Below are 12174 nucleotides of genomic sequence, written 5' to 3'. Positions count from 1 at the left end.
ATAGATTTACTTCAAGTTATCCAGTCCATGGAATTCAAGGGCTTCAATGGGAACAGCATTCTGGAAATATTCACACTTTCCCTGCCTGAAATACACCTACCACATTCTTTAACATCACTGATTATTACAGTATATGTTTACCTTCGTTTGCTGGTCCAAGTTTGCATCATGCTTGGCCAGTACCTCTGCTGCACTGACTCTGTCTTCTTGGGCTGCGAGGTGCAGAGGAGTCAGTCCACTCTGTTTACAACCAAGCAGAGAGAAACTCATGTTGGAGTGGTCTATACTGTATAGACACGCCCTATGTTGATCTTGATATTTGTTATATAATGTTGATAATACTATATAATGTTATATTATTAATATATTATAAGTTCTCCATACATTTTAAGGCATCCTGAGGTCCACATAAAACGTGTAAGGATTATTATTATAGTAGATTATTATATCATATTTAACATGTATATATGCATGCACTATGCATGAAGTGTATTATGTGACCTTGGTGGCTGTGTTGACATGTGCTCCTTTGCCCAGTAGCAGGCTGGCCATCTCAGCATGTCCTTCCTGGGCAGCCAGGTGTACTGGGCTGACCCCTTGCTTAGTCAGGACGTTGGTTTCTGCTCCGTACTGCAGCAGCGCCAAAGCCACTGCTGTCTGGTTCTTCTTGGCAGCGATGTGGAGAGGAGTGTAGCCATTCTGGACCAGGACACAGAGTGAGAGAGAGTGAGTCGGAAAATATTAGCGATCACGATGTCTCTGTGACTTCTAAGGTGGCATCCAAATAGATATTTTCATGTACGGTATAGGGATTAAGGAATAATAATAATAATAATAATAATCAATGATGATTTTTATTGATCAATGATCAATAAAAAGGTTAAATGGAAAACATTTTTTTACAATTGCAATCTAACCTTTGCAGTATTGTGAGGTGAAGCCCCTTTATCCAAGAGCAGTAGTGCCACCTGCTGGTTGTCATAGTGCGCTGCCACATGCAGTGGAGTAAGGCCATTCTGTTAAAACAAATATTGGTTAAAGAATAGATGTTTATGTTCTGAAAGAATATACATGTATATATGTACATTATGTTTTATGAGTATGCAGTCATGCAAAGTAATAACAATAACATTATCATAATTCCCGTCATAGAAACAAAACATCTGTTCAATGGGTATTTCTATATCTCTTTTGAAAGACTATTCCTGAGTCTACGACAAACTTTAATCCATATCTGTGAAAGCTATTTGTTGTGCTCCAGTACCGCATGCCAGATTTCCGGCTCTTATTCTCACCTTGCCAGCGTCGTCGGGGAGAGCTCTGCGCTGAAGAAGGAGTTTTGCTACTTCCAGGCTTCCATACTTAGCAGCTACATGTAATGGAGTGAATCCTTTCTGTGGGGGTGGAGAAAGTGAACTCCAATAACATTTCAAGGAAAGATGTCTTAACTTTTTAGTACTGATGATGAATGGTGCTTGAGTACTTAGGCTATGTAAGTGTTTGCATCCATCTGTGTGTTAGTACACTGATTGGAGTTTCCTGCACCAGGTCAGTGTATTTACATAAACACTCGGTAGGATACAATCCTCCAAAATAATCACATACAGAATCAAGATGCAAATTCACAATATGAGTATACACTAGACTACATTGTTTTTGTCATAAGTGCATAACTTAAGACACGTTGACTTCTCCTCTACTTTATGTCCTCTACTGCATGTACTTTCTAGAAATGTAGCCACACATCCTAGCCTGGCACTCAGCCTGAATTTTCATTTTGTTTCACTCCATTATTCAGTCTGAAAGCCCTCTCAGTGCAGACGTTTTCTGAGATGGGGGCGTGGCCAAAGTGGGACTCTTTAGCGATTGATTCATACTGGATTAACCCAATCCCGATTGGGCCGGGCCGCCGGTTAGATTTTCAACCGAGAAAACCCCGCCTTTTACAGCGTCACCGGACCCTGAATGCGAGGCTAGCGATTTTAGGGGCTGGAGCCAGGCTACACACATCCCCTTCACCAGACCAAACTAAATCAGGATTTTTGTAGTTTTTCAACAACAAAATAGCGTAGCGAACCACACCTCATGCAATGGAATACAAAGCTGTCTTAATCTTCAGTATTTCCTAGATCACAAGATCCCTATATGTATATGATGTATGTGCATCATGTATCACTCACCTTGGTGGCCAGTGAATGTGAGGCCCCAGCTTCCAGGAGCACCGCGGCGGTCTCTACTTGACCCTCCCTGGCTGAAATGTGGAGGGGAGTGTAACCGTTGGTGGTGGCAGCGTCTGGGTGAGCCATGTGCTGCAAGAGCAGCTGCACAATATCTGTTTTCCCCAGACGGGAGGCAATGTGGAGTGGTGTCTGCTCCTCCTAGGGGTTGGAAGTGGAGAGGCGTTACATGTGTGACAATAGGGAGAGAATGTCAGAGAATATCAATGGAAGACAAATAGAAACAATGGGATAAAAACAAAGCAAGATAAACAATGGTCAGTTGAAAGAAACTATAAATCAAGCCCTCGTGCTTTTTTATGTTTTTCTCGTACACAGTCAATGCACAAAGTGGTGCATATTCATACCAAACAGACGAGGACAATGTACTGCCAGCAGCTAATATCAATGGTGTGGTGGACTCACCCTGGCCATGGCGTCCACCAAAGCACCATTCCTTAGCAGACAGCGAACCACCTCCATCTGACCGGCACGTGCCGCCATGTGGAGGGCTGTTTCACCTCGCTAGAACACACATGCATACAGCAAATTACTGTGGGCAGTAAAACAAAACAAGCCAATAGAAATATATATCATCATCCATGTATTGTAAAGTACATTAAAGCACAACCCAATGGAAATAAATAGTAGAGCATTTGAATTGCTTTTGAATTTGAAGTGCTCTGCATGTTATGGTCATTCATTTAGAAATATTTAGCTATCAGGACTTCAGAGTGCACTCATTTTAGGCACACATGCACCCAAAAATCTGTCCAGAGCAACTAAACGTTTTCATTGGTCACACCAGTCCACGTTACATTTAGCAGGTCTGTCTATCATTCTAAGTGTGTATATGTGGGTACACCTATACTAAAAGGTCAGTCTGAAGCCCTGCCTCTTGAGATGTTGTACCTCAGTGGGACCTTCCTGGCTAAATCACAAGCCAGCCTTACAATAAGGAACCATAAACCCAAACGTGTATGACTTATAATTGTCATGTAATAAGAATCCAAAGCTGTGACTGGGCAACACTCACAATATTGCAGACATCAGGAGAGGCTCCGTTTTGCAGCAGAAGGAGGACAATGTTCAGGTGGCCCATGAACGCTGCTACATGGATGGGGGTCAATCCAGACTAGGGAGAGAGAGAAATAGAGAGAGATGAAGATAGAGATAGAGAGAAAGACACCAGTACAATATTAAAATGCATCAAACTACTCTTCCTATACATATTCAATACACAGTATAATATGTTGTAGGTAAATGATCACAAACTGTGTCCAATTGGGTCACCTCAGTAATGGCCTGGATGGAGGCTCCATATTTGACCAGCAGCTCCATCACCTTCACTCTATTCTTCTTACAGGCAATATGGAGGGGCGTGAAACCATTCTGATGGAGACCAGTCCAAAAAGGAGAGAGAGAGTAGAGGTCTTCACGGGTCCGAACCGAAAATACCCGACAATACCCAAGACCGTTGGGGTCCGTGTTTTATTATGGTCAATTGGGTCTGGGTCGGTTCAGATGCTATTATCTCGGGTCCCGGGTTTTATCCTTATTTGTAATGCCCGAGTTGATCCGAGAAGACCCATACTCAGCGCTGATCAGGAGAGAAAAGCATGAAGTGCTGCGTGATGATTAGGCCGACCTAGGATCAGATTACTGCAGCACAAAAATAAGCGACAAAACATTTGAGCTGCGCATGCATGCCAGGCTGCCAGCTGAGTTGAGAGAGCACGTAAGGTGCGAGATCATGAATTCCTTTTTCAGCGAGGTGAAAACATGCAATAAAATATCGTTGTCTTGAAGGCTGCTACTTAGTTTCTACTTTCCATTATGGAGTAGCTTATCACTGGCATGTACTGGTAGAATGACATTTTTAATAGCAATTCTAATAGTTTTATTTGTCAGGGCCATATAATACCCAATTGTCGGTTCTGTAATATCTCGAAACAAATCGTATCTCGCAACAAATTTCACGCGTCCAATTAGGGTTCAGATCTGTCATTGAAAAAAAATCTGAATCAATCGGATCTCGTACGAATTTCAAGGGTCCATTAGGGTTCGGGTCCATCATTTTGGACCTGTGAAGACCTCTGAGAGAAAGTGATTCAACCAATGAGTTTTTGCTTGAGTGAGCATGTGAGTGAGTTAATGACTGAGAGACTGACAGCATCTGTGTGTGAGGGAATGGTGCATATGCACATAGAGTATGGTCATGCTGTACAGTTATATGTGTCTACCTGTGTGTTTCTGTCTGCAAGTATGCCTCCTTGATTAACTGTTAAGTGTGCTTATCCCCTTTTGTGTGAGAACGTATGCACACACCAATGTTCATATGTGTGCACGCATTTGCCTCTGCTTCTATGCGTTAGTGTGTCCATACCAGTGCTCTAGCATTTGGGTTGGCCCTTTTGTCCAGCAGTAGTTTGGTGACCCTGTAGTGGCCGCAGTGAGCCGCTACATGCAGCGCTGTCAGGTAGTCCAGAGTGACATCATCAACAGGCGCCTTGTGCTGCAGTAGGTGCTTCACACACTCGACGTGGTCTCCTTGGGCCGACATGTGTAGTGGGGAAAGCCCATTCTGGGTGGGACAACCGAGACATTTGGAAAGAGATGCATCCGGAGAACAGTAAAAGAAAGAGTGAGATTAGAATTTAATGTTGTGGAACCAAAACCAAATAACTGTATTCTAGTGTCATCGTAGGTAAGATGTAACAATAAAAAAACTAATCTTGAAGGGAACAGACAGTATAGTTCCACAGTATCTATTATGTGTGCAAAGGCAGCTTGTGTTTGCGTGTGTGTGCGTGTGTGCGCCCCTGCGTGTGCGTGTGTGTGTGTGTGTGTGTGTGTGTGTGTGTGTGTGTGTGTGAGCATCAAACCTTGGTTCTCGCTAACATGGGGGCTCCTTTCTCCAGTAGTAGCTCCACTGCAGGGTCATGTCCACTTCTGGCGGCACAGTGCAAGGGGGTCAGCCCATCCTGTGAGGTGCGAGTGAGCGCGCGCGCGAGCACACACGCGCGCACACACACACACACACACACACACACACACACACACACACACACACACACACACACACACACACACACACACACACACACACACACACACACACACACACACAATTTGTATATGCAAATGCTTGAATATGAGCATGAACATTGAAATGTAATTGCAGCAGGTTGCCATGCCCTTTAAAAACAGCAGAGGGTGTCAAATGCTTAGACAACATTCATTTAAAAACAGCTTCTGTGCCAACATAAAATATGAGTCTTACCCTTGTCTTAGCATCTATCTGACCTCCTCTGTCCAACAGCAGGGCCACCATGTTCGTATTGCCTCTCTTGGATGCCACATGGAGAGGTGTTATCCCATTCTGTGATGTAAAAAATGTGGAATTAGGCCCCTGCATTTACTCATCCTCACTATTAGGAGCAGTGGATGCCATTAATACAAGACCCGGGGAGCAGTTAGGGGATAAGTATCTTGCTCAGATCATTTCGACATTTGGACTAGGCGAACCAGCGACTTTCTGATTCCGAGACAGCCTTTCTACCCACTCAGTTACAGCCGCCCAGGACAGAAGATTAAAAACAATGACACCAGGTGACCATGCATGAAATTAAAGCCTTACTATGAAACTATTTCTTAAATAAAATATTGGTAGAGTATGTTTGTTAATACAATATAACGTATACAATTATACTCCCTGCTCTTCTATTGAGACATTTAGATCATGTCAAAGGTCATGTCTCACCTAGACACAGGATCTGACACAAATTTTGACCTGATGGTCAAGATTAAATTTATACCCTGAGCAAACAGGCTGGCTCTATTGGCAAAACCTTCAACACTTGAGCAGGAAACTGGGATCAAATCTGGGTTAGAAGAGGAAAGTTAAGTGCTTTAAGGGAACACTTTGTTCTCTTAATATGTTGTTTAAAAAAAATAATTAATTAATATGTTTTCGTGAGCAGTGCATACACTGCTTATAAAAACAGCTAATCTTTTTTATTATAAAAATGGTCAGTGTCCCCTTAATTCTTTTGAGCAGTATATAATCAATCTAGGAAAGAATCTTAGCTTTAAAGACTAGAAATTGTGGAAAGTTGGTTAGACAACACTGAGATGCAGAGGAGCCAAAGAAAGGAAAAGAACTAGGAAGCAGTGTTACCCTGGCTGTGAAGTCCACAGCAGCTCCTCTGTTCAACAGCAGAGTAGAGACGTTCACGTTACCATAGTGGGCAGCAATGTGGAGGGGGGTGAACCCACTCTGTTAGACAGAGGATAGGAGAAGAAAGAGAGAAAGAAAGAAAGAAAGAAAGAAAGAAAGAAAGAAAGAAAGAAAGAAAATGATTAACAGATTCATCAAAGACAAACTCAAACTGAAATAACCTTGGCCCTAAAGCATGCAACATGCCAATAAAGCAGTGAGGCTGAACGAAAGAAAGAAAGAAAGAAACAAATGAGACGTATAGATTAACATACAATACAAAGAAATGCTTCATACCCCAAAATCACACATGCAGAAAATAGCACATGCCAAAGCCTTCAAACAATACCCTGCTTGCTATAAAACATAAACATTTAAAATAAGTAAAAACGGTTTAATGTTTGACCCCCCCCCCCTCCCCACTGTCAAAAAACAAAATACAAAACAAAGAACAAAAATAAACATCGATTAAAATAATGGACAAAGATAAACTGAAGCTTCTATGCTATACATGTAGTATGTACTAAGACGAACAGATGGACATTTATATATGAGCTACATATAAATATCTACATTATAGAGGTGTAGCGATACTGTTTCACTCCTTACCTTCCCATTCTGATAGACATGGTGCAATTTAATTAAGAAACAAAGTTAACCCAAGCTTGAGCAGACATGTGTTGCACAAAATAGTAACAATGATTTTAATGCTGTTTGTATAACAGAGTCATGTAAGAAATTAGGCCAGTCTAAGTAGACCAAAATAAACTTCAATAGATGATAAATTAATCAAATTAATGATAAAATAAAATAATAATAGAATGTCTCCTGTTTTAACAAAAAAAAAAAAAGTATGATAATAATAATATATCAAAAACACGGTAAACCACCATATCCACTTTCAGCCATGCAGTGTAAAGTACAGCACTGTCAAATGCACGCCTGTGTCACACACAGAGACCAGTGCCATGTTTTAGGTACAATGATTCTGACATGCTACAATAAGGCTCCATTCAATAAGGGAACGATCAAAACGAAAGAGCTGAAAAGATTATTGTAAGTGATGGAAAAAAACAAAAACATCATCAGTAGAATGGGTCAGTATACCTCTGTGGTTCTATTGACCATCATCTGGTTAGGAATCAGGATGCATTGAGAGAGAGAAAGGGCGATAGGCGGTAGGGTTGTTAAGGAGAGGATCGTTGCACCACAAGGTGGACATAAAACCAACACACCAGGGAATGCTTCCAAGGCACACACTGCATGGACTTCATCTCTCAAAGCACAAGTGATAAGTTGACAACAAATAATTAGCCAAGAAGCAGTTATCATTATCGTTGCATGTGTCAGCTAATAAACAAGATAACTAACATGTGAAGAGAGAAGCATAAATGGATACACAGTAACACATTGATGTCAAATGGTTGGAGGAGCTCTTTGGTGGAGGTATAGAGACATCAACATTGAACTTGGCATTGTAATAAAGGCATTTTAATTATATACAGGTATAGTGCCATGTCTGCTTCTCACTTGGATTTAACAACTGTATTAAAAGCCCATACCACTATAAAAACAAGTCATTGTCTATTCACAGCACCAGCAATAAACATCATATATAAACATAGACCATTTGTTTCATTAATGGCTTTATTTAGCATATTTCTTTAACATGTCTCCATAGTCATTCAAATGTTACCAAACTTACCTGAATAATTTAGTTAATGTTGGCTAAACGTCGTTGCATGGTTAATAAGTCATGGGAGTTTTAATTCAATTTGTAAATCATTATTTTCTACAGGGACTACAGTATGTATCCATAACTTAACTCTGACCAAAAAGAATCACACAATGATATTTATTTCAAGTCTATGCAAGTTAATATTCATACTGTACTGAAATGAATGGAATGGAATCCAGTGGCTTCTTCTAAAATCACACAATATTTAGCAGTAATTTCAAGTATGCCGCGAGTCGGTGGGCTGACCATGCCAGATCACCAGTATGGTCCTTTAACCAGTTAAACCCTTATATACTTTCTTGACCGGAGCGCCCGGGGGTCTATATTTGGTCCCTTCTTTTCCCCCCTCTACACCTAAATCTTTTTGCCATAAGTAGGCAATGTACAAGCTCACAACACGTAACCGTGCTTCACACTTCTCCCTTCTCTATGTCTACACCCCTTCCTCTATCACCGCCACTGATTCCCTCCTTCCCTTCTACAGACACACCTGACCATATTCCTCCATCCATCCCTCCATCCCTCCATCTCTCCCTCTGGGCCTCCCTTCCTCACCTTTGACTGGACATCAGCATTGTGGTCATTCTGGAGCAGCAGGGCAGCAGATTTGGTATCATCCTTGCGCGCGGCGATGTGCAGGGCTGGCAGGCGGACCTTGCCCTTGGTGTCGTGTTCCAAGAGCAAGGACACTACTGAGTTGTGACCCTGCTGGAGGGCAATGGCCAGTGGCGTGAAACCGTCCTGCAGAACGGATAGAATGAGGGACAGGGAGAGAGGGAAAATGTAATAGTTAGACAGAAAAATAGGGAGTGTGTTTCAGGGGTGCAACAGGTCATGGAACAAATCGGTGTAATCAATTATAACAAATAATTGATAATAAAAAAAAATCAATTAATGAAATCCCATTGTTACGCATTGTGGCTATTTTTGTCACTTTTATTGTTGTTGTTACACCATTGTACAACAAAATGATAAAATAAGGCTTAATCAGACTTGTTGATTTAGTCTATAATTAAAAAAAAAACTAGAATTGAATGAAAAATTACACCCCAAAAATGCGCTCGATCTTGATTAACGGAAAAGTCATCGATAGTATGATTGCGATAGTTGCAGTAGTGTGTCTGTGATGTCAGACAGAACGATACCTCTGTTGCTATACTCTGGTTGCCTTCATTCTCCAGCAAGTAGCGCACCACATCCAAGTGGTTCTCCTGGGCTGCCATGTAGAGCGGCGTGAAACCATTCTGTAGAGGTCACACACACACACACACACACACACACACACACACACACACACAGACACACACACAGACACACACACACACACACACACACACACACACACACACACACACACACACACACAAATACACAGAGGATGTTGAGTTACATTGGATTATGTAATATTGCTCAAAACAGTACGGTTCTTGCCTATTAGAAGGATTGTTTTCTCACCTGTGATTGGGAGTTAACATCCCCACCTCTCTTCACCAATATCTTGGCTACTTCTTTTTGTCCAGCCAACGAGGCAATGTGGAGGGCAGTATTTCCTTTCTGCAGAGAGCAGCAAACTTAGCATCAAAACTCCCCAGTGTTTTAACGCATGTGCATGTAAACCTTTTTATAAATGTCAGTTCGTTGTTTGTGTGTCCAAGTGAATTGTGTTGTACATCAGCTCTGTATCTTACTGGATAACACCATTAAGCATAAACACACAAATATACTGACTACATATATACATATGTGTGTGTGTGTGTGTGTGTGTGTGTGTGTGTGTGTGTGTGTGTGTGTGTGTGTGTGTGTGTGTGTGTGTGTGTGTGTGTGTGTGTGTGTGTGTGTGTGTGTTGAGAGCGTGCGCTCGCACACGCGTGCGTAAATGGTGCATTTATATAGCGCTTTTATCCAAGGCGTTTTACATAGATTGCGCATTACATTCACACACCGATGGCGGAGGAAACGATGCAAGGCACCAACCTGCTCATCGGAAGCAATTAGGGGTTCAGTGTCTTGCTCAAGGACACTTCAACACTAACTCTGGGGGAGCCCCCCAGCCCGGGATCGAACTGGGAACCTTGCGGTTTCCAGTTCACTCTACCCGGCCACTCTACCCCTGAGCGACTGCCACCCGTGCGTGTGTGTGTGCGTGTGCAGGCGTGCATGCGTGCATGCGTGCAGGTGTGTGTGTGTTTATATGCACTAATTAATATGATGTGTAAAGTCATGAATGATTGATGACTAGGGTCATGAGAGTATATTTCAGTCCCAGGCATAGGGCAGCTGACCAGCGAGGTGAGACATTCCTTGATAGTTGTTTACAATTGCTGTCTGTTAAGTCAGACACATAATTCACCCAAAAAGGTCAACCCCCCCCCCCCCCCCGCACTCTCTCTATCTCTCTCTTCCTCAATATTACACAATATTATAATATCAACCTGGATTCTGAGCAGAGTGACACACACAGACAGTAAATGCATGAGCAACATACAGCCCAAACTTAACACAGCCATTACCTGTCATCTTACATTCTATTATACAGTATAACATACAGTATTATTGATTATCACAGCATGTAAAATTGCTGCATCTGCTTTAAATTGTTAAGTGCCTCGTTTAACCTCCTACCTCACCACCCACACGCACATATGCGTACACACAAACACACACACACACACACACACACACACACACACACACACACACACACACACCCAAACACATCGCAGACCACTACTCTCAGGTTTCATACTTTCAGGAAGAGTGCAATTCCAAGCAGTGATTTACACTGTTAGATACAGTGATACTGCTGTACTGTATGTCTCCCTTTCCTTTGCTCTCACCTCTTCTCCTCCCCTCCTCTCTCTCTCTCTCTCTCTCTCTCTCTCTCTCTCTCTCTCTCTCTTTCTCTCTCTCCCTCTCTCCCTCTCTCTCTCTCTCTCTCTCTCTCTCCTCTCTCTCTCTCTCTCTCTCTCTCTCTCTCTCTCTCTCTCTCTCTCTCTCTCTCATATCTGTCACACTCCCTCCCTCCCCCATTCCCTTCATTTCACCTCCCTTACAGACCCCCCACACACACACGCACGCGCGCGCGCACGCTCGCACGCTCGCACGCACGCACGCACGCACGCACGCACGCACGCACGCACGCACGCACGCACGCACGCACACACACACACACACACACACACACACACACACACACACACACACACACACACACACACACACACACACACACACACACACCACACACACTCCTGGTAGCCCAGGCTCCCATATGTATTTCTAAAGAGCAAAGGTGGTTAGGCAATAAGTGGGCGTGTCTAATATGGGTATCGTTGCATGACAGTCCAATGTATGTGTGTGTGTGTGTGTGTGTGTGTGTGTGTGTGTGTGTGTGTGTGTGTGTGTGTGTGTGTGTGTGTGTGTGTGTGTGTGTGTGTGTGTGTGTGTGTGTGTGTGTGTGTGTGTGTGTGTGTGGTATGCTATAGTATTAAACCACAATGAACATCGGCATTTGTGGAATAAAGAATCAAAAATCAATCCAAGCGCACGTACCTTGGTGGCTGAGTCAACAGGTGCTCCTCTGTCCAGTAGTTCCTCCACTAACTCCACGTGGCCTTCTTTAGCTGCCAAATGCAGCGCGTTCAAACCATTCTAGGGAAGAGCAGACATCATACCGAGTTCTTGAGAAAACACAGTCAAAGTTAAGATCATTGCACAACTGATCGGATTCAGAACGTAATTCAAGAGTCAGGCTATTGAGAGCATTCAGCACCAGCTGACCTGCACCTGTGTTGTAGACCTTGTTGTGGACACAGGGTGTGCAATAGTAAGATATTTATTAATGGCCAGATTTCAGTATGTATATATATATATATATTACTTAAGATATGTATTTATAAATCAGAGTAATAACACAAAAAGGTCTGTTTAAGCTAACATATACTTTTGCACACCATGAGGCTGGAATATAAGTAACTAATAAGTAAGTAAACATTGCCGAG

General features: G+C 42.6%; 1 protein-coding gene across 1 annotated transcript in view; it reads right to left on the bottom strand.

The window, feature by feature from the left end:
* Positions 1-12174, bottom strand: part of ank2a (ankyrin 2a, neuronal) — a gene marked incomplete at its 5' end in the record, with an annotated part of 138413 nt that overhangs the window by 89016 nt on the left and 37223 nt on the right. Inside the window, 16 exons of the mRNA XM_084044841.1 lie at positions 142-240; positions 502-699; positions 918-1016; positions 1296-1394; positions 2181-2378; positions 2643-2741; positions 3253-3351; positions 3510-3608; positions 4603-4800; positions 5102-5200; positions 5500-5598; positions 6397-6495; positions 8729-8914; positions 9319-9417; positions 9629-9727; positions 11726-11824. Coding sequence (XP_083900967.1) covers positions 142-240; positions 502-699; positions 918-1016; positions 1296-1394; positions 2181-2378; positions 2643-2741; positions 3253-3351; positions 3510-3608; positions 4603-4800; positions 5102-5200; positions 5500-5598; positions 6397-6495; positions 8729-8914; positions 9319-9417; positions 9629-9727; positions 11726-11824 — 1968 coding nt within the window. The remainder of the gene's footprint in view (positions 1-141; positions 241-501; positions 700-917; positions 1017-1295; positions 1395-2180; positions 2379-2642; positions 2742-3252; positions 3352-3509; positions 3609-4602; positions 4801-5101; positions 5201-5499; positions 5599-6396; positions 6496-8728; positions 8915-9318; positions 9418-9628; positions 9728-11725; positions 11825-12174) is intronic.

The sequence above is a fragment of the Gymnoscopelus microlampas genome (assembly GCF_963454915.1).
Source record: "Gymnoscopelus microlampas genome assembly, chromosome: 2".
In the NCBI taxonomy this organism is placed as follows: domain Eukaryota; kingdom Metazoa; phylum Chordata; class Actinopteri; order Myctophiformes; family Myctophidae; genus Gymnoscopelus; species Gymnoscopelus microlampas.
Note: the sequence above shows the minus strand (reverse complement) of the source record. Positions and strands in the feature narration are given on the sequence as shown.